This window comes from Aethalodelphis obliquidens, unplaced genomic scaffold (genome assembly GCF_003676395.1).
Source record: "Aethalodelphis obliquidens isolate GAN/ISIS:26980383/991018 unplaced genomic scaffold, ASM367639v1 scaffold35, whole genome shotgun sequence".
NCBI classification, from domain to species: Eukaryota; Metazoa; Chordata; class Mammalia; order Artiodactyla; family Delphinidae; genus Aethalodelphis; species Aethalodelphis obliquidens.
In genome coordinates, this window is record NW_020837979.1 from 10,940,314 (window position 1) to 10,963,497 (window position 23,184).

General features: G+C 47.0%; 1 protein-coding gene across 1 annotated transcript in view; it reads left to right on the top strand.

Moving 5' to 3' along the window:
• The window catches only part of MERTK (MER proto-oncogene, tyrosine kinase), a 111,400-nt gene that overhangs the window by 19,710 nt on the left and 68,506 nt on the right, over positions 1 to 23,184 (top strand). Inside the window, exons 2-4 of the mRNA XM_027129042.1 lie at positions 2,556 to 2,976; positions 13,483 to 13,583; positions 16,726 to 16,899. Of these exons, the coding sequence (XP_026984843.1) occupies positions 2,556 to 2,976; positions 13,483 to 13,583; positions 16,726 to 16,899 (696 nt within the window). The remainder of the gene's footprint in view (positions 1 to 2,555; positions 2,977 to 13,482; positions 13,584 to 16,725; positions 16,900 to 23,184) is intronic.

A 23,184-nucleotide genomic window follows, 5' to 3' on the forward strand; every position in this document is an offset into this window, starting at 1 on the left:
GTTGTGGCAGGTGGGCTCCAGAGTGTGCGGGCTCAGTAGTTGCAGCACATGGGCTCCCTAGTTGTGGCTCACGGGCTCCAGAGCGCACAGGCTTAGTTGCCCCACCGCATGTGGGATCTTAGTTCCCCAACCGGGGGTTGAACCTGTGTCCCCTGCATTGGAAGGCAGAGTCTTAACCACTGGAGCACCAGGGAAGTCCCAGGAATGTTCAGTGTTTTTAAGGAAATTAAACAAACCAAAGGAAGCATCATTTGTTTCTCCCACTCTACTTTTTTGCCTTATATTTAACACACAAGAAAAAAAAAGTTATTTGGACAAAACCCCTGACTCCCCACCTCAAGAAATAGGAAAGACTGCAGGTAAGTTTGCCTCCAAGAGACAGAGGTGAACTGTAAGTGCTTTGAAGCCTGTAGAAAAAGAGTGTTCTGAGCAGGGTCTACAGGCATAAGATAAATAGCTAGAGCAGCCATTACTGCAGAGGGATCCCCAAATCAGACAAGATGGGGAGCATCCATTACTGCAGAAGGGACCCCCCAGATCAGAGAAGATGGGCTTCACCTCTTCCTACCATCCCTGTACATAAAGTTTGCCTGGCGCGGGGACGACAGGAGAGGCAGGGGCCCCTCTCTGCAGAATCACCCTGATGTCCACTCCTTGGAATAAATCATCACTCCCATCACAGCACACTAATCTGTCTGGACGACTGAGCTCAAGGCCAGCCAGCAGCCGGCCCACGAAGCCCTCCCCCAGAGCCTGCAGAGAACCCCTGCACTCCCAGAGCCCCTGAGACCTCAGCCTCAAGGACAAGCAATGAGCTCTCCCTCGTTTCTTATAGTGAAACCTCTTGTCCTCCAACCTGGCATTCACCCCGGACGCAGTTCCCAAATGCAGCAACTGGGAGAGTTGACCTGGTCGGGGAGAGAGAGCTGGATGGAGAGGACTCCCTGGCAGGAGCCCCGGCCCTCCATTCAGGGATAAGTGTGGTCCAGAGTGACCTGCAGGGAGGAAGCCAGAGGTATAAATTCTCAGATCCCCGCTTTTGCCCCCAAATCTGCTTGTACCTCCATTCACCCAATAAGTACTTAACTGAATCCTTATACTCAAAAAAATTTTTTAAGATTTTTTTTTTTGATGTGAACCATTTCTCAAGTCTTTATTGAATTTGTTACAATATTGCTTCTGGTTTATGTTTTGGTTTTTTGGCCGCGAGGCATGTGGGATCTTAGTTTCCCGACCGGGAATCGAACCTGCAGCCCCTGCACTGGAAGGCGAAGTCTTAACCACTGGACCTCCAGGGAAGTCCCTATACTAAAAATTACTTGTTGTTTATCTGAAATTCAAGTTTAACTGGGTGTCTTTTGTTCTTGTTTGCTAAGTCTGCACCCCCTGCACACTCACACTCAGGAGCGCAGGAAGGTGTGAGGTCCTGAGCATGACAGGAGGCATGAGGTGCCTCTGTGTACCCCCGTCACTCACCCACAAGGTGCCAGCCTGTGTCTCTCCTCCCTGCCTGTCTCACCACCCGTGGTCAATGTATTTGAATAAATTACAACTAGTATAGAATGTACGTTCCAAAAGTGCCATTAAAACTAAAAGTACGGGCTTCTCTGGTGGCGCAGTGGTTGAGAGTCCGCCTGCCAATGCGGCGGATACGGGTTCGTGCCCTGGTCCGGGAAGATCCCACATGCCGCGGAGCAGCTGGGCCCGTGAGCCATGGCCGCTGAGCCTGCGCGTCCAGAGCCTGTGCTCCGCAACGGGAGAGACCACAACAGTGAGAGGCCCGCGTACCACAAAAAAAAAAAAAACTAAAAGTACAACTGATGTGAGCCTATATTTTTAGAAATTCTTGTGGGTCAAATGAAATCAAAATATTTCCAGGCCTATTCCTGCAGGCAAGCATTTTGCTGGAAGCTCCAAGTCATTCTATAGCTGGTGACATAAGCACATGTTGATTTTTTTCCCCCATGCTTAGGGTGGGTCATGCTGAGGCACAAGAATTGTAAACTCGCCCCTTTGTGACCAGTAGCAGCCTTTGCAAGACTGTTGGCCAAGCATAGTCTTGTGACTGAGAAGACAGTAGGAAGGTGATCTCAGGCGCCATCACCTGCCTGCCGTGCTGGTGAGATGGGTATGAGGGATTTGGAATGAGTCACGAATTTCAAAAACTGGGTGAGGGTCTTCCCTGGCGGCCCAGTGGTTAAGACTCCGTGCTTCTGTTGCAAATATACAAGTATGGAATCACTGCATTGTACACCTGAAACAAATATGTTATATATATATATATATATCAATTATGTCTCCATTTAAAAAAAGAAAAAATTTTGACGGGGGCATTATATTTCTTACGTATTCTTTAGAAAGAAGGAAGTAAGCGAATGAATGAACTTGTGAAAGAGAATATTCACACTATTCGTGTGTGTTAAATAAATTCCGCTCATGCTTTCTGAGGACATTCAGGATGCCTGTCACTCTCTCATCATGGCCTATTAAGTTGGGGACCTACTTGGAAAACTCCATTATTTAAAAGGCTAAAAATCCAATCTTCCGTTTTGCAGCTGTCGCTGAGGTGAGCGAAGAAACCAAGCCCAACCCGCTGTTCCCCAGATCTTTCCCGGGAAGCCTGCAGACTGACCACACACCATTTTCCTTTCCTCACACCAGTGGGTTCCAGCCCACCTCCACGTTTCCACCCATCCAGCCTGGAAGACCGCACACCGGAAATGCAGCCCTTCCCGGAGTGACCTCCGCCAGGTCCACGTCCCTACTGCCTCTTGCGTTTAATCACACGGTTGGCCACATAATACTTTCTGAACACAAAGATGTCAAGTTTAATTGCTCGATCAACATACCTAATATATACCAGGACAGTGCAACTATTTCTTGGTGGAAAGATGGGAAGGAATTGCTGGGAGCCCATCATGCAATTACTCAATTTTATCCTGATGATGAAGTTACAGCAATCATCGCTTCCTTCAGGTAAGTGTTCTTTCTTCCTTTTTTTTAAAATGTTGTTGTGGGGCTTCCCTGGTGGCACAGTGGTTGGGAGTCCGCCTGCCGATGCAGGGGATGTAGGTTTGTGCCCTGGTCCGGGAGGATCCCACGTGCCGCAGAGCAGCTGGGCCCGTGGGCCGTGGCCGCTGGGCCTGCGCATCCGGGGCCTGTGCTCCGCAGCGGGAGAGAGGCCACAGCGATGAGAGGCCCACGTACAGCAAAAAAAAAAAAAAAAGTTGTTGTGCTTTTGCTGATTCAAAAGCAAAAGGCTTGTAAAGAAATAACAGCCTTCTGTTTTCTGTGTTAGCAACCCCATTGGTCCATTTAGAGGGTAGATTAATAGCTGATTGTATTGCTGATTTCTTTTCTATTGGCTTTTGGCCCTACTGGAACTCTTGGTGATCAAATGCTCTTCCCAGCTGGCCTGTAAGTCCTGTCAAGGCCTGCTGGACTCAAGAGCTCTCCCAGCGAGTGAGAACAGTGTTCCTACCTGGCAGGAGGAGACATCTAACTCACCAGGTGGGCGTGGAACTTGTGAAACAAGGCAGCCCTCCACCCCTTTCGTTTGCCCTATCTCCTCTCCCTCTCCCAGCACCCCCTGCGGCTGCAGATGTTGCCCTCCTGTTGGGGTAGGAAGGAGGCGGAAAGTGTGAAGTCTGGGGAATTGAGACAGATCTTCGGCCACATGGCCCACCATCTCAGCATTCCACTTTGTGTTGGCAGGGGCAGGCCCAGTGAGTTGGAGGGGGTGACGAGGATGAGCCAGGCCAGGACATAAATGTGGAATAATCCATCGTCCCAAGGGTTGAGTCCTCATACCGCAGATACTGGAGACAGTGAGACAGCTGCTTCTCTTCTCACCGTCCCTTTTCATTCTCTACTCTTTCCTCTTAGCCAGGAGGGGTTTTGTTTGTTTGTGTTTATATCAGGACTTCCTGGCATGTACAGTTTTAGAATTAGGTGGACTGCGGTCGCTAAAGTTTCTAAATGAATTCGGAGCCCGGCAGCGTTGACTCAAGAGGCTTTTCTCTGGGATTCCTCCACTCCGAGTGGAGTCCTCTTTGATCTGCTGTGTTTTTACTTTCTCCAACCTGATGTTTGGGCCTCTTCCAGACTGTGTCATGTCTTCTGGTGAATCATTGTGTGTTTCCTTTTCAGAAAACCACCTCGGGGTTACCATAGACCTGATGACTCCAGTTAGAGTTTAGCGTGTCAACACATTCATAAGATGACCCCCTTTTTAGCATTTTCCAAGTTATCTTGGTCATCATCAAGGAAAGAAAACGATTTCCGCATTTCCCGATGGTCGATTTAACCTCTGGCTGGGTCTCTCGTGCTGCCATTCTCCGCCAGTGTCAAGACTCGGGTGTCTTGCCCATGGCTATATTTTTTTCTCCATCAACTACAAAACACAGATGTTTTTCCATTATATAGACACAGCTTCTGATGGGAGAATTAAAATCACCATTTCATAATGAATGAGGTTTAAAGGCTTATAGAAACAAAAAGCTGGCACATTTGTCTCACCCGGGGTCATTTAGGAGGAAAGCACAGCCTTGCTCTCTGGACTGCGAGTCCCAGGTGGGGGTCCTGCCACCGGCCCCCATGAGACCGTGGGTGAGCCGCTGCATCTTCCCTGGTCTTCATGCCAAGGAGATGGGTTTGGACCACCTGACTGGCAGCTCTAGGTGTGCTCTAAGGGGCCATTAGATATTCAGAAGATTTGGAGAGTTTTTAAACTTAGTGTCATATTCTGAACTGATGTTTTTAGAGTTCAGAAGGTGACTGGGTGATATTTTGAGAACTTTAGAGAAGAATGTATACTTTTGCATGTATTCGGCTGAACTCTCATAAACTCATTTGGAAGAGAAAAAAATCTCATGTGACCTCCCAACTAAGCAAATTTCGTGATCAGAATTCTTGCAAAGGAGGGACACTCAGCTGAACTGAGTAATATCTGGAACAGTAGTAAGTCCACCATTAGGATATTCTTCAACTTGATTAAAGTAATGTACAGGCAGCACTGTAGCTGTGGGTGATTCAGTGAAGTAAATTATAGTGACTTGATCAAGATTATCAATATTTGTGTCATTTCTTCCCAAGAGGGAAGGATGTTGGAGACCCTAATTTGATGTCTTTTATCTGAGGACCCTGAGGTCCTTAAGAGTAGGGTGTCCTGCCCAGGATCACTAGGTAGTAAGCTGGTCATCCTTAACCAGGGAGCCTGATATGTGCACCTGCAGTATCCTCTCTTCTCACATCTTCACGGGCCCTAAGGAAATCCACTCTGGTTCCCAGAAACAGTGAAGAGTTACACACTAGTTCTAGGTTTTCAATAGATGCCATTTTATCAGGAATTCATTAGCCTGCAACTTTGCTGGAGTTGCCACTAACAGGACCGGCAGGGACCACGTTTATTTAAGGGAATGTGCAAAAGATAGATGTCCGTATATAGGCAGGGGTCAGAGGAACTATAAAGAAAAACACAAAGTATTTTAAGTTAGATCACGGAACCATTTCTCTATAAGGTTATTATAATATAAAAGGACAGAATGGACACGAATTTCGAAATGATTAGGTCTCCGGATCGGGGAGTCCACAGTTTGCACCTGCACTTGTGCTTTAAATACGAAGCAGCTGTGAGTCGCTGAAGCCTGGCAGGATTGTGGATGCTGCGTTTAACTCTCCTAGCCTGGTATTGGTTCATGTTTTCTCTTTCATATCATGCAGACCCTTGGCTTTCGCCCACCCCACACTTAAACTCCCAGACTCCTCATTCTAAACGTTAGGATTAGTCACGCTTCTGGTCTTTGACCCTAAAACAAAACCTGTCCCGGTTGAAGGTGTAGTTTAAGAGGCGTGCAGATTTAAAGCACTGGAACTTTCATCTGTTATTCCTTCCACTCTCTCACAGTGGCCACCATAGTGCTTTCCTTTCCAAAGGAAGGCAAGAATGGGATAAGTAATTTACACTAAGGAAAGCTTGAACATTGACTGGTGACATCATTTTGGACACAAGGAATAGAGATTTTGTTTTCAAATCACAACACAGGCAACTGCCCACTAGTTACAAAATCAGCCAGCCTTGCCCTGAACGTCTGGGCATTGAGACACGAAGGACAGACCTGGTCCCTGTCCTCCTGCTTGTGAACAGAATGGAGGGGAAGGAAGACTCAAATGTCAAGTGCAGAAGCGCTAAGGTGCTGTTGGTGTGTTTAAGGTAGTGTTGCCATCAGATTTTAGATTTGTCCTTTAGGGGAGGAGGGCCCTGCATCAGGACCAAGGGAAGGACACTTCTGCTGCTCAGGGGGGACCGCATCTTGCAGTCAACCCTCAGTTTATTGAAACTAGGTGTGGGAGGGTGGGAATGATAGGAGGAGCTCACAGGCATTTCAGCATGAGTCCCATGTACCCTGGAAAGCTTAAAGGAGATTTGTTTTGGCATCATGCGTGAGAGTATCCCCAGAAGATTTCTGAAACTACTTGGTCTTAGCTCCTATACATGTGCATTTTTTAAGTTATTTTAATAGTTACATATGTATTTTGTTTTCATAGTTATATGTATTTTGTTAAATACTTGGAAGATACCAAACAAGTACAGAGAAGGAAACTATGGCCCACAACCCCAAGAAAACTTTTCCAAGCATATAGAACTCCAAGATGCTTGAAATCAAATTAGTATTTTATTACATAGATGTATGTCTTATTTCATGCACTTATCATTGTATGATGAACATTTACCTATATTGTTAAAAGTCTTCAAAATATTTTAATATTATTTAATATTTATATTTAATTATTATTTAATGTTTTTTAATATTTATTTTAATGCCACTGTAACTTGCTATTGTAAAACAGATTCATGTATAGAGAGTGCAAATGAAATTATAAAGGGAAAACCTTAAAAATTATTTTCAAAATGCCAAGGTTGGTGGCATACACAAGGGAAGAAGTAACTGATGTGGGACTTCAAATCCAGATGCCCTCTTGAGCTGGGTCTGTCCTGTGCTAACAGTTCACGATGCCCTTAGATGTCTATTATTATTGATAGAGTCGAGTCATCTTTCATTCATGGGTGTAGGAAGCATTCAGTGTCTGCTAGTAGGTTGGAGTATTCTTAACTGATAGCTTGGTGATGAATACTGAAAATCCACACCACCCTCCCTACTTACCCCCCACCACCCCTTGCAGGGTACATCACTTGAAAGCAGTTGCTAGACTGTGGGACTTAGGTCACCAGGCTGAGCATCCCCCTTGACACTCCAACCAGTATCCCGCCCCATCTACACCTGTTATCAGCTCGTCCAGCCCCAGGACCCTCCTTAGCGAAGAGCTTCCCCTGAAGTCTCTAAAGGACGGTGTAATTTGTGGGACATAGCTCTAAAAGCTGGTATGGGGTGTAGAAAGCTCTCTCGCTTCTGTGGAAACACTCCCTCATCAGGAAGGCACCAGCCTTGAGATCAGAAGACTTGGGGAGACTCACCCTCAAGCAAAAACAGAAGCTGATGTTCCTGTAAACTGACAGGTCCTGCACATTTAGTTATTGGGTGATTTATGGAGGAGGGAAAGTATTTGATGTTTGTTTTCTTTGTAGTCTAGGTATTCCCAGGACTCTTTAAATTCTGGCATCCTTCCCAGTAGCTAGAGCTAGAAGGATTTTACTTTCTTCCTACATTTTCTTGGTAAACATGTTAAGTAGGTAGTTTGGGTCCCTGCGGGCTCCTGGCGCCTGAGCCGCTTGTGTTGGCGGCGCCCCCGCAGGCGCTGCATGCTGAGACCCTTGCCACAGGCGGGGCGGGGTGCAGTGCGGGTGTGCATCTGCCTGGTACCATTGCTGGCTGTTCTTTACCCCAAAATGGAATCGTGCATGAGAAATCAGCCAAACATCTAGGAAGTAAGAACCTAATTTGTTGAGCCAAACCATCAGCTGGAAAAGTTATTTTTAGCCATTGATCCCTGAGACTTGTGGACTTGCTTTATATTCAGACTTCCTTTCAGCTCAGGTTTTGTCCAAGATCCCTGAACTCGGGTCATCCATGGAATCCTGTTTGAACGACGTTTGAGGGTTTGAACGACGGCAGAGGGTAAAACAGGATGCTTAGCAGTGGGTCGTCTTTGTATTTCTTTTAAAAGCTTTTTTTTCCATTTTTCATGGCTTTTTTTTTTTATTGTGGTAACATACACATAACATAAAACTTACCATTTTAGGGCTTCCCTGGTGGCGCAGTGGTTGAGAGTCCGCCTGCCGAGGCAGAGGACACAGGTTCGTGCCCCGGTCCGGGAAGATCCCACATGCCGCGGAGCGGCTGGGCCCGTGAGCCATGGCCACTGAGCCTGCGCGTCTGGAGCCTGTGCTCCGCAACGGGAGAGGCCACAACAGTGAGAGGCCCGCGTACCGCAAAAAAAAAAAACAAAACTTAGCATTTTAACCCTTTTTGAATATCCAAGTCAGTGACCTTGAGTACATTCACGACGTTATGCCACTGTCACCACCATCCATCTCCAGAGCTCTTTCATCATCTCAAACTGAAACTCCATACCCGTGAAACACTAACTCCCTGCTCCCCTTCCCCTCCAGCCCTCGGTAACCTCTATTCCACATTCTTTCCCTGTGAATTTGACTACTCTAGGCATTCATCCAATATTGGTCCTTTTTTATATGTCTTCTAAGAAGGCTTGAGAGCTTAGGTACTCCTTGCGAGCCATTTCTGAGCACGCCAGCCTAGTTGTAGTAGGTCTGAGGGCCAGAGAGATGCTGTGTGTCCTTGTAGGATGCCCTGGGGCTACGTCAGCTGAGGGGATGCTGGTGTGATGGGCTTTTGCAGCTGCTGTCCCACCACCATGGCTCTCTCCAGGTGGTTCCTGTCTAGACACTGTGGCAGAATCTGTGGTTTCTTTGGTCTTCCCCTGTTCAGATGTTTGACCAAAAGCTGATGGAATTCTTATACTTTTTTTTTTAAGTGCCTGCACACGGTAAAGTAGTCTAACTGTCCAAAAGTTATCTCTTGCATTCCAGCCCCCTTGCTCTTTCCCAGTGGGGAGCTGAGGTGACCCGTTTACTGGGTAGCTTTCCAGAGATATTCAGTCCATGAGTCGTGTGTGTGTGTATGTGTACGTGTGGTGTGTGTGCATGCCCGTGCCAGGCCCCAGCATGGTGTGTTAATCTAATAGGGTACTACTCATAGCTGTGGTTAAATCAGTACCCAGAGTTCACAATTTTTGTGGCTATGGAAATGCTATTTTCAGCCAAATCATGTAGTCAACTGTAATTACATCGTACTTGTTATAGAGCTTTTTGATTTTCCTGAATTTAATAGTTTCCTTGCCTGTTGGTTCACTGAATTGTCTAAGTTTCAATCGCTCATTCTCCCCCCACGTTTTAAAGGAAAATAATGCGTCTCCTCTCACAATGACCAGATTCTCAGGACTGGTGTTTTTCCTTGGAGGTGCCAGGCCTGGAGCGGTCCCTTTTCCTCCAGCCCAGACACGTTGCCCTCCAGGTCTGGGGTCTGTGGCTGAGTCAACTTTGCTTTCATTTTGGGGAGCCTCGTTCCTGCTGACTTCCAGCATCTGTTCCCTGGAGCCCAGCTCCCCCTCTTCCTGGCTTTACCCCGTCACCTTGGCATGGAGCCCAGCCTCTACTCACTTGCTGGGCCCTCACGTGTCTGAAAATGCCATGTTTTTCCCACCTCCACCTTGAGGTAGTTTGGCCAGCTACAGAATTTTAAAGGAAAATAATTTCCTGCTGTCATCTTGAAATCATTGCTCCATTTCCTTTTCGCTCTCAGAGTTGTTCTTGAGAAGCATGATACGTTTCTGATTCACTCGTAAATCACCTGCTTTTCTTTTCTCTGGAAGCTTCTGGGGGGTCTCCACTTTGTCTTAGAGGTGTGACGTTGCCTGGTGAAGCCCCTTGGTGGGTCTTGTCGCTCTTGCTGTGCTGCCCACCTAGGTGTCAGGTTAGGGAAGACCCGTATCGCCAGTTCTGGACATTTTCCTGAATGATGCCTCCCTCCTCCCCTTTCTGTGTTCTTTCTGGAACTCCTTACTCAGTCATTGTCCGAATGCCTAGGTTGCTATTCTGAGCTCAGAGCCTTTCCTGCTGTTTCTGCGGGGGAGAGGGAGGAGACTGGGGACCAGTCGCCCATCTCCAGTCCCACCCCCCCCACACTGCCATCATCCTGGGAGCCTTTACGTGATGTCTAGAAAGCAACAAGAGAATGATTTGTGAAAAACGTTTCCTGTGCTATAGGTAAGATGGATCTGGACTTGCTAATGAACGCAGACACGTTGTCCTTTTCACCCAGTGACGCTAGATCCTGCCTGATGCGAATGAGTAAAGACCAAGTTTTGATCACGTTCCCTTTGCATTCTCGTGCTTTACTCCTAGTCTGAATTTTCCTTGCTGGTTAGTTGAAGGTACTCCTGGACTTTTTTGTGTGGTCTGATTTCTGCTGCCGAAGGTTATTTGTGCCTGCTGGCTTCTTGGGTTCCCGGAGTGCTGACCATACCTGGGCTGGGTGCAGTCCCCCTGGGGATGTGCCCTGCCTCCCTCTCTGGCCTTCATTTCCTCTCCAGTTCCTGGCTCACTGAGTCATGCAGCAAGCCTGCTACAGCACTGGGGTCCCAGGCCGTGAGCCAGAGCCCAGTTTTCCGAGGGCGTAGGTGTCCTCAGCCTGTCAGATCTCATCGTCTGCCGCAGCCAGCCCCTCCCTGAGTCTTGCCTCAAGAAAATGTTGCTTCTTGTAAAGTGATGAGTAGAAAGGATCCTCTCTTCAGTAGCCGTAACCTTGGTTTCCCTTGGAACTGCTAAGACTAGACAGGTCAGCCGTGGAGAATCTGCAGGAGCTGCTGAAAGCCACGTCGTACCATCCAGCCTCTGGGTGTTACCCACGATGGGCAGCGCATCGTCCTAGACGCCTGCTCCCCTCCCGCTTTCTTCAGCCCCTTCCTGTCACCTTGATATCCTGGCAGATTCTAGGGGAAGCGTCAGCTAGCCCGTTATTTGGAGATATTTGTCCTGTGAGGTCTCTTTCCGTCTTCTCCTGGTGACCTCTAAGCATTGTGACATTCAGCTCCTGCCCTAAAGCATGGAGAGACCGGCCTTTCCTTGACCCCTGCATCCTCCCCAAGTCCAACAGTCATTCATCAGGTGCCTTCCAGAATTATATCGCTCCTACATAGGAATGAGGGGAGAGGGGAAGACAGAGTATTCCCAGTCAATGGGGCACTGCTTAGATTGGCACATCAAGAAATGCAGGGGACAGGGGACCATCACACTGCTGGATCCTGAGACCGTTAAGGAGGTGATGCTAACCCAAGCAGCTCTGGCCCTCGTAGTTCTGACTCATGCTGTTCTTTTTTTTTTTTTTTTTTTTTTTTGCGGTACGCGGGCATCTCACTGTTGTGGCCTCTCCCGTTGCGGAACACAGGCTCCGGACGCGCAGGCTTAGCGGCCATGGCTCACGGGCCCAGCCGCTCCGCGGCATGTGGGATCTTCCCGGACCGGGGCACGAACCCATGTCCCCTGCATCGCAGGCAGGCCCCCAACCACTGCGCCACCAGGGAAGCCCCCTGATGCCGTTCTTGATGTGTACCTTCGTTACTCTGTTTATCATAGGCTAATAGGGGTCTGCAGAATAGTGTTGGGAGAAGCGGTATTTACAGTGTCCAGTGTTTGTTCTGAAAACCGTGGCTTCTAGAGGCCGGGGACCCTTCACTGCCGCCTGTCAGCTCCTGGTGGTGACTGTGCTGTGTTAATAACCCTGGCAGCTGCCCCTTCTGACCTTGCCAGCTTCCTGGTCTCTTTTAAGCCTTAAGCCGTAGCCCTTGACAGGTTGAGGACAGATTTTATTTTGCTTTGGGATAAACTGGTTATATTGGGGAACAAGCTGCTAGGAAGGCAGGTGGACCCCTCCACGTTTTTCTTCTTTTTTCTTTTTCCTTCATTCACAGTCTTCTTGGTTGTGTCTGATGGGCAGAGAAGAAATCAGTGCTTGGGGCTAATAAAGGCATCCTCTGTAGGAGAGCATCTGAGAGCATTTCAAAGTGTGCCTCATTGTCTCACCCCTTCCCACCCCGGCTAAGAGCGGGTTTCACGTCTGTGGTGTAACTCCCTGTTTGTAAACACATTGGGAAATTGGCAAGCAGGACTCTGAACCTCTTAGAGCCAAGGCTGCCTGTTTATATAAGATATCTTAGGTTCATCCTGTAATAAGAGGGAAACGAAAGGAAGGCAATTGATAATTAAATAATATGAATGTGAATATGTAAATGCTGGGTGTGACCACACCAGGAGAGATTATAATAAAGTCCACAGTGACTTGCCCCCAGGCACATGGCAGCTGCAGACGGAGCAGTGCTGTCGGTGATCCATCTTCCAGACGATGACTGAGTCACAGCCAAGTTCCAAACAGGACAAAGGGATACTGGCCCTCCATTTTCACGGTCCTGGGAAATGACATGGATATTAACACCAGGCAGAATACTTTGTGTGTGTGTCCAGTGAGATTAGGTTCTAGTCTCAGAAGGTCATTTGGGGTCTTCCCTGGTGGCGCAGTGGTTGAGAGTCCGCCTGCCGATGCAGGGGACACGGGTTCGTGCCCCGGTCCGGGAAGATCCCACATGCCGCGGAGCGGCTGGGCCCGTGAGCCATGGCCGCTGAGCCTGCGCATCCGGAGCCTGTGCTGCGCAACGGCAGAGGCCACAACAGTGAGAGGCCCGCGTACCAAAAAAAAAAAGAAGGTCATTTGGGATGTGGAAAAGTTGCCCCTGGCCCCTGAAAACCATGTCGCCCCTAGTTATTTGTGACCATCCAAAACAACTCCACAAATTTGCAAAATGCCTGGAGGGGTGGTACTCTGATATAGAGAACCCTGGTACAGAGCCTACCATGGAAATCCAGACAAGTGACAATATATGTGTTAGACCGGGTTCTTCAGAGAAACAGAACCGGTAGAGGACACACACACACACACACACACACACACACACACACACACACACAAAGAGAGCGAGAGAAATTTACTTTAAGGATTGGCTAATGTAATTGTGGGTGCTGCCAACTCTGAAATCTGTGGGGTGTCAGTGGGAGGCCCAGGGAAGAGTTGATGTTGCAGCCTTGAGGCCCAAATGCAGTTTGGAGGCAGAATTTCCTGTTCCTCGGAAGACCTCAGTCTATGCTCATAAGGCATTTAACTGACTACACGAGGCCCAGCCAAGCGATGGAGGGTCATCTGCTTTGCTTTGAGTCGACTGGTCGAAATATTCATCACACCTGAAAAACACCTTCACAGAAAAATATCTTTACATCTAGAGTAACGTTTGACCAACGATCTGGGTACTGTGACCTAGCCGTGTTGAGACACACGTGACACACATTAGCCATGTTAATCATCACCGCGAAGGACAAAGAAGTTGAAGAATGTTCCATTCCTATAGTAGGAACTCTAAAGGTCGTCACGATAAATATCTTTGTGTTTCTCCCGGAAGCATAACCAGTGTGCAGCGTTCAGACAATGGGTCGTATATCTGTAAGATGAAAATAAACAACGACGAGATCGTGTCTGACCCCATCTACGTCGAGGTGCAAGGTGAGTCCAGAGGCCACAGGGCGGTTTGTTGTAGAGCCTGCATTAATCGCTTCGTGTATAATGCTCCAGAGTTTGGCATGCCCATTTGTTTGTTTGTTTTTTAATTGTTTTTATTCAGATATAGTTGATTTACAATGTTGTGTTAGTTTCAGGTATACGGCAAAGTGATTCAGTTTATTATATGTGTGTGTGTATATATATGTATATATATATTTGTGTGTATATATATTCTTTTTCAGATTCTTTTCCCATATAGGCTATTACAAAATATTGAGGCTAGTTCCCCGAGCTATACAGTAGGTCCTTGTTGTTTATCTATTTTATATATAGTAGCATATATATGTTACTCTCAAATTCCTAATTTATCCCATTGGTAACTCTGTATGCAAACCTTGCAAATCCATAAGCACTGAAATTTTACAAGGCCATCTGCTTTGTAGACTTTAGGTAGTTATGAAATTCACTTAATTCGTAGAGATTTAGCTCTATCCTACGCACTATGGCTGAGCTAAAAAGAGATTGTGGACCTCCTTGTCCTAAGGTTATTTACAATTTAAAACAACTGAAGTCTTTTTATGTTAAGAAACAAAATGCAACCTATTATCCAGTTCTCAGTGCTGGCACCAGATGCCACTCACCTGGTCAAGTGCCAGTTTGTTTATTATTCAGTATCTGTTACTGTCTTGCTTATGCAGACGGGGAAATCAGGGAGAGTGAGCCGTTTTCTTGACTGGGCCTGCAGCTCGGCCTGGGATTCCTTTTCAGGCCCTAGGATTTGTCAGGCGCGTGATTCAGTGCAGTTCGATGCCATGACACGAGATGGGCTTGGTGGGGGAGCTGGAGCAACAGGCAAGGAGAAGGCAGTCTCTGCCCTCAAGGAAGCTGGACTCTTGTGGGGAACGTGAGCTGATGCACAGGTGAGCCAGGCCAGGGGGGCCCGGGTCCTGCATCTCGGGGTTTGCACGTCCGGTTCGGCAATGGCAGGGCCTGTCAAGTGAGGCTTTGAGGAGGAAGCATCTTCATTATCACCCCAAGTGGCTGCTCCCCACTGTCCTAGGGGCTGCCCTCCAGGGTCTCTGCATCCCTGCTCCCTGAGGTGCAGAGCCTTCAGAACAACTTTTCTGCTTTCTCCCGACCCTCGTCATCAAAGGCTTTAGAGCAGGTGATTAGCTTTTCAAGGAACTTCAACGAGAAGCATCTCCCACAAAAAGGCTGCTGTGCTACCCTTTCTTTTGCAGACATGAACTTGATACCCTCTAATGCTGCAGGAGGCCTGAGGGAGGGGCCCCTCAGAGGAGTCTCTTTTGGAGCTTTGCTCTGAGCCCATCCCAGGCTGCACAGCCAGTGCCACAGGGATCTGTCCGCATCAGCCAGAGGGGAGGGTTGCTACATTTGCTGCTAATCTGGGAAAACTATTCAGAGGACATTTCACTTGTAAAATCCCAGAAAAAATGCCCAGGGCAGGAATGAGTTAGGTGCAAATGGAGTTTTGCAAAACTTTGAAACATGAAAAAAGAATCCCATTTTACCACTCCCACATCAGTCCTGCTGGGACCAGATCTGTGAGCTCCCAGTCCCAAAAGAACACAGCTTAAACGTCTGAGGCCAGTTAGCTTGATCTGTCAAATTTTTGTCACATGCCCCAAATAAGTACTAACTGGTTTTCTCTGAGCTATTCTTATCGTCCCTTCCCTATGACCCCGGTTCTGGGATCATAGTGGGAGATCTTGGGGTTGTAACTGTGTAACTCTGTCTATACTCTTTTCATGAGAATGTGCTTGGAGAAGTGCTCAGCCCTGTACGAGTGTACAGATTTTAAAATTTATTATCCCTCACCTGAAAGTCTCACACAAAATAGGTTGTCCTCAAAAACAGGCAGACCACACCGTTCAGGATGGCCATCATCCAAAAAAGTCTACAAATAATAAACACTGGAGAGGGTGTGGAGAAAAGGGAACCCTCGTATACTGTTGGTGGGAATGTAAATTGATGCAGCCAACATGGAGGTCCTTAAAAACTAAAAATAGAGTTACCATATGATCCAGCAATCTCCCTCCTGGGCATATATCTGGAAAAGACAAAAACTTTAATTTGAAAAGATACATGCACCCCAATGTTCACAGCAGTACTATTTACAATTGCCAAGCCATGGAAGGAACCTAAGTGTCCATCAACAGATGAATGGATAAAGAAGATGTGGTGTATATACTGGAATATTACTCAGCCATAAAAAGAATGAAATACTGCCATTTGTAGCCACATGGATGGACCTAGAGATTATCATACAAGTAAAGTAAGTCAGACCGAGAAGGACAAATATCATATGATACCACTTATATGTGGAATCTAAAAAAATGATACGAAGGAGCTTATTTACAAAACAGAACCAGACTCAGAGACATAGAAAACAAACTTGTGGTTACCAAAGGGGAAAGAAGGGAAGGGATAAACTAGGAGTTAGGGATTAGCATATACACACTACTATATATAAAATAGATAACAAGGACCTCCTGTATAGCACAATATAGTTGATATTGAACTATATCAACTATATTACTATAGTTACTATACTATATTACTATATTACTATATCAACTATATTACAACTATAGTCAATATGTTGTAATAACCTATAATGGAAAAGAATCTGAAAAAGAATATATTTTTACATATGTATAACTGAATTACTCTGCCGTACACCTGAAACTAATAACAACGTTGTAAATCAAGTATGCTTAAATTTAAAAAAGAAAAAAAAATTGGGTAGACTCTTACGTGGCTTCGTTTTCACTTTGTGTTTATTGGTAAGGAATCCTGAAAACCTGCCAGCCTTTCCCAGGAGTTCGAGCAACACCTAATTTCAGAACTGCCAGGCCTCCCTTCTGAAAAAAAAACAGTTCTGAATCACCATGACTCCTTTGGGAAAGTGTCCTAGAAGACAGGCTAGAGCTAGGCTGGCAGGAATTAGCCCCTTTGTTCTTTCCTACCCAACTTCAGGGAGGTAAAAACTGGCCGTTTCAGACCTGGGTGGTGGACAGAGAAGGCTCCCGCTGCCAAGCTCCCATGTGGTTTCCATTCCCCTGGGGGCTGTGCCTCGGCCTGTGGACCTGATACCTTCTTTCACTCACCTCTTCCTCTGCAGGTCTTCCTCACTTTACGAGGCAGCCTGAGAGCATGAATGTCACCAGAAACACAGCCTTCAACCTCACCTGTCAGGCCGTGGGCCCACCTGAGCCCGTCAACATTTTCTGGGTTCAGAACAGCAGCCGTGTCAATGAACTTCCAGAAAAATCCCCCTCCGTTCTGACTGTCCCTGGTGAGTCTGAGTTGTGGGATTTCCATACTGTTTGCCCTGGAATGGTGGAAGGGGAGCAGAAGTTTGATGAGCGCCGTGTGCACAGCAGCAGGGAGTCGAGGCGGATGAAACCGCAGGTGAGGCAGCTGAGGGTAGGGGCCAGGTGGAGGGGGAGGCGGGTGGGAATCTCGGGGGTCAGAGGTCACAGGGCAGGACTGGGGCGTGGGGATACGGCCACCGCGGGTGTCTGTGGTTAAGTTGGCGAAGTGGCCAGAGTCCTTGAGCCTGGGCAGCGCGAGCCCTGCTCACGTCTTCCGTGGCAGCTGTGGCCCTGCTGGCTGGCAGGGCTTGCATTTCAGGAACCACTGATGGGACGACCTCAGCGAGGTTTGGCGGCAAGGAAGGTGCGTTGGCCACGGGGTTGGCTGCGGGAGGACTGAGTCACTGTGAGGCCGTGGCCGCCCTGATGGTCAGCGGTCATCTGATTTCCCTCCGAATGGGCGTGCCCTGGCTTCCTTGCCGTGCTCCTCCGACAGCGCTCTCGGGGTCCGCGCCACTGATGTTTCTGTGCCGCTGAATCCAGTGGGCTCCTCTTTGGCTCCTGTCACTGCATCTTCCAGCAACATCTGGCAAGGTTACCAGCCCCGAGCCTTCCTTTTTTTTCACACACTCAGCAAACGTTCTGAGGGATGCGCACGCCAGAGGTGACCTTCAGGAAGCCCTGTCTTCCTGGCTTCCTTCCTGCCTCCCGACTCGTCCTCTTCCCTTGACAGGAGTTCTGAATGTGGGAGGGTGCCCTAGGGCTCAGTCCTGGACCCACCTCTGAGAGTTCCTTTGGGCCCCTGGCTTCGCGACCATCTGTGTGATGACAACCTTGAACTTCGTGTCTCCAGCTCAGACCTCCCCCCTGAGCTTCAAGCTCCTTGCTTGGCATTTCCACTTACTGGGTATGGAAGCGTCTTAAAATGAAACTCTTGATTTCCCCCCAAGACTTGCTCTGCCCCAGAGTTCCCCATCTTAGTAAATGATATCACCATTTGCCCATCCTTCCTTCCTTCTCCTTTTCCACACTGAATGCATCAGCAGGTTGTCAGTTCCGCTCCAACAGTACATCTCAAATCTGTCTTTTCTCTGTCACTGCTGCAGTGCCCTGGTCCACGTCACTGCCAGCTCTTGCCCACAGCACTGCAGTAACTTCCTAACTGGTCTCTTTGCTTCTAGCCTTGTCCCCACTCTCGTCCTCCATGGCAGTTCATGTCCCCCGCCTGCTGGAACCCTTCAGGGGCTTCCCATCATCTTTGACTGGCACTCAGAGTCTGTCCTGCCCCCGCTCATAGGACCTGCGTGCTCTGGTTCCCGCTCAACTCTCCAGCCCAAACCCATCCCACTCTTTCCCTGCTTATTACGCACCAGTCACACTGATTGTCTTTCATTTTCTCAGAAACGTCACCTTTCTCCCTGCCTCAGGACCTTTGCACTTTCTTTCTGTCTGCTTGCCGTGTTGTTCCATCTGCCCTTCATCCCGTGACACGTCTCAGACATCACTTTTGCACAGAAGTCTTTCCTGGTCCTTCTTTTAGTTCCTCCCCACTCCTTTATTGACTCCCAGGCATGTATTCTTGTGGACTTCCTTCACTGCGCTGGTCACAGTCTGTAATTTCCCTGTTTATTTGTTTAGTTGCTTGTCTGTCTTCTTAGAGAATGTATACTCAGTAAGAACAGGGACTTTGTCTCTCCCAAGGTGGTGCCTGACTCATGGTAATACTCACTGAATATTTATGCTGAGTGGACCAGCAAGTGAATGCCAACCTGAGGTATTGTTTCTGAATCACTTTTCTTACTCCTGAGTCCACAAGCAATGTTATGTCTCTGCCTTCATCTGAGTTTTCTTTGAGTTTCTCCAAGGAATTGATCGTCAAGTAACTTATTTGTTCAAAATTAATTTTAAAAAAATACATTCCTCCCTCTCTAGGATGATTGCTTAAGTCCCATAAAGGAGGATTTATGGGGCATACAATGAAATATGTAGGTTAAATTGACATACAGTTAAATGCATAGCAATTAAGTGCACCACTCAGTGAGTCATGATAAATGTAGACACTCACGTAACCACCACTTCAATCAAGGTATAGAACAGGGCTTCCCTGGTGGCGCAGTGGTTGAGAGTCCGCCTGCCAATGCAGCGGATACGGGTTCGTGCCCCGGTCCGGGAGGATCCCACATGCCGCGGAGCGGCTGGGTCCGTCAGCCATGGCCGCTGAGCCTGCGCGTCCGGAGCCTGTGCTCCGCAACGGGAGAGGCCACAACAGTGAGAGGCCCGCATACCGCAAAAAAAATAAAATAAAATCTGAATGTTTGCAGGTAGGCACCCTGCTATCTTGGAATTAACCCTGAAGTAAACTTTTCCCATCCCTTCTACCAAGAGGAAGCTGAGTAGGGAAGTGGTTTAAAGAGCCCTGATTGTTGAGACATGTTTGAACAGGAAGGTCATACGCTTTCCCCTCTTGATATCGGTTTTGTTTTGTTTTTTCCTCTGTGATGTAAGCGCTGTCTTCAAGAACCATGAGCAAAGAAGTACTTTGTCTAAAGGGCATTATTCTGAGTCAACAAAGCCAATCTCAAAGGTTACATGTAAAATATACTTGGCGGCTGTCCTTGCAAGGCTCTTCGAAGGGATCTCTGTTTGAAATGTTTTCCAGCTGTGATTTCCTTTCTGAACAATCTGAGCCTAAGTCAATTTGTGGCACCTTTCTGCTCTCCAGATCTTTGTCAGAAGGCAAATTACCCGTATATGGCTCTCTACAATCATATAGATGGTTTTGCTGGTTTGGGCTGAGACTTTTACTGAATTGTAAAGAAATGATCCCATTGGTATAGGGGGAAAAAAAAAAGGTTACATGCTATGTAATTCCATTTAGACAACACTATCTTTTTTTTTTTGAATTTTACTTTATTTTTTTATCCAGCAGGTTCTTATTAGTTATCTATTTTATATATATTAGTGTATATGTGACAATCCCAATCTCCCAATTCATCCCACCACCACTTTCCCCCCTTGGTGTCCATACGTAAATGACAACTTATAGTGATGGTGTACACATCAGCTCCTGCCAGATGTTAGGTTGGGGGAAGGATGTTCTTAAAAAGGGTGGCACAGGGAAGCTTCTTTTTGGTGATGGGACAGTTCTCCATCTGTACACAAATCTGTACCTGTAATAAAATTTCATAGAAATCCCCCCCCCACACACACACAAAATAAAACAACCTAAAGCTGGTGAAATCTGAATAAGGTCTGTATTTTAGTTAATAGTATTGTACCAGGGACTTCCTTGGCGGTCCAGTGGTTAAGACTCTGCACTTCCACTACAGGTGGGGCGGGTTCGATCCCTGGTGGGGGAACTAAGATCCCGCAGGCCGCGAGGTGCGGCCAAAAAAAAAAAAAAAGTATTTATCATACCAAAGTCACCTTCCTAGTTTTGATGGTTGTACTATGATCATGTAAGATCTTACCTTTTAGGGGAACCTGGGTGAAGGGTGCTAGGAACTCTTTACTCTTTCTGCAGTTTCTTGTGAATTGAAAACTATTTCAAAGCAAAGTTTTTTTTCCCCCAAGGAAGTACTTTGTCATTGGCAAAATAAAGTCCCCAAATAAAGAGCAGAACTGCAGAAAGCTTTTGCTGCATGGTGTTCAGTGGTGGGATGCGTTACAGGTTAGTGGTTAAGATCCCGATCTATGATACAGACTAATGCCAGGTCACCACTGTGTCCCTAGACAACTTACTCACCTTCTTCATAGAAAATAGGGGTAATAACAGTGTCTACTTCATAGAACATTTATGAGGATTCAGTGAAATAATGGATGTAAAGGCCTTGGTACAGAAGCAGCCTACAGGAATGACTGAAATGTTACCTGTTACAAATTTTCATATGCAACAGTTACTAACTCATTGTCAATTTTGAGCTACCTTTCTACCAAGAGTGGGGGACTTAGGCTCATCTTTCTGGTTTTTACTTTTTAAAAACTACTCATTTTATATTTAAATCCACATTTAGGAAACAGCTAAGCTAGTTTTGGTTTTAGTTAATGGGCTATAATTCGTAATGTTCATTGTCATAACAACAGTAACAATAATAATGAGAATTTATATAAATCAGTTCGTAATTCTCACAGTGCTTTTGGTAAAGATTTACTTTGAGCCTCATTGCAACCTGTGCTATAGTTAGGCATTTTTTAATTCCCATTTTGCAGATCAGGAAAAAATTTGGAGCAATTAAGGAACCTTATGGCCGAAGGGCCAGTCTTTGCGTGGCAGCTGGAACGATCCTTATAAAACACAGACTAGATCATATCAGTCTTCTGCTCAAAGCCCCAGGTTCCCCACCTCACTTGGAGGACAAAGGCCTGACCCACATGTTCCCTCTGGTTTGAACCTTCCGTCACCCTCCAGAATAAACTTGGCCCGTTCCCTCATCCTGAGTCTTTCCTGAGAGGCCATTTCTCAAGGAGCTCCCTCTGACCTGCATATTTAAAATCACAGCCACTTCTCTCTACCCACCCTGACCCCCTGATCCCTATTTTTCCATCGTACTAATCACCTTCTAATAGAACATGCAGCTTACTTATTTATTAAGTTTATTATTTCCCACCCACTTTTCTCCATGAGAATGTGAGCTCTCTAAGGGTAACGATCTTTGTTTCATTCACGGATAGATCCCAAGTGCCTGTAAATGTTGAATGAGTGAATTCCGGGCAGATAGTGAATTCCAAGTTAATAAGTGTAAGTCCTTCATTTATGCAGCATATTCTTCTATCTCCTGCCTCTTTGGGTACAAAGATGAACACTAAGGAAGAAAATTAAAGGGACAGGATTCCTTAACCTAGAACTCAAAGAACTGCCCTAACTGTGCTCTTAGAAGCTGATTCCTCCGCGATTCTGACTGTCCTTTCCTCCAGGAGACATCCTGTGGCTGAATGTTCCCTAAAATGTCTTTCAGACCTTGTGTCGGGGCTGTCTTTTTTTAAACTAGCAGAGGACCAAGCAAGAGGGGCATGAACCATCATAATGGACTTGGGTGGGACATAATGGAGTAAGAGGGATGCCCACGAGAAGAGGACACAGTAACAGGAGATGTGGAGACGCTGGTGCTGGGGGCGCTCGGGAGAATGGGTGGTAGGGTGGAGACGGAGGGGTGTGTGGATGAATTTCTCCCTGGGAAGCCACAAGTGTTTGGGCTCTAAAACTTCAAGGTCTATTCCAGTCTGATTATTGTTCATCCCGAGGGAGAACAGAAAAGTGATGGGGGGGAGCTGTCTTTCTTAGTACATCTGGGTTGCTGTGTTCAACCCAGGCTTATAAATGAGTCTCCAGTTAGGAAGCTTGTGCCATTAAGCAAAAAAAAAGAAAGGTCACTGAATACATTAAGCCAGGAAGCCTATATTTGGCCTTAAGTTTTGGCCCATCCAGTTCTGGAGAAAGTTAACCTGGGTTGGAAGCAGTTTCCACTTCTCTCTGCTGGCATCCTTTTGGCCTGTGGACATTCACCACCTCAGCCCCCAGACAGATCTGCTCTCCTAGATGGTTTGGCTACTTGTGGGCAGTTCTGAATCGGAGTGGGTGCCCTGTACCAGGGAATTAGCTGCAGATCGTCTTCCTGACTTTGTGTGTCCTCTGAAGAGAAACACGAAGAGGAAAAATGACTTCCCGCTTAACCTAAAATCATGTTCCCCGAGGAGCGGTTTCACTCTCGGTATTGATCAACCTTGCAGGACCGAAGAACTGTGGGCTTAACTCATCTTTGCGATCTATAACTAGATGGTGGATCTCAAGGAAATAACTCCATCCTCTTGTTTTCTAGCAGGGCTCCTCTTGCCCTCACAACCAGTTGGGAATGTCACTTGTAGTGTGTACTCAGGTGTTTCCCAAGAGTTTGGACAAGAGCGATTGAAATCAAATGACTGGTTTTAGCCTGCAGATGTCTGCTCAAATATGTACAAAATATAAGTTTTGATTGAGTGTCTTCTGACTTGAGCCAAAGCTGATTTTTCTAAATATAAGCCAAGTTTTGCGAGTTCACGTAGCCTGGCAAAACGGGCCTCTCATTTGGGAGCTGATGACCTGGAAGCTAAGGTGAAAAGCCAGGTGTCACAGGCCTGCCTGGGAAAGTGCCTGGCAGCAGGGGCCCCAGGTGACGGCTTAGAGGGGTCAGTGGATCCTCATGCAGTATGTGTCCTCTTTCCGAAAGTCAGTGCCTGACCAAATGCCCGAAGTCCTGACTCTATGCCAGTTTTTCTTTTTCACCTTCTAC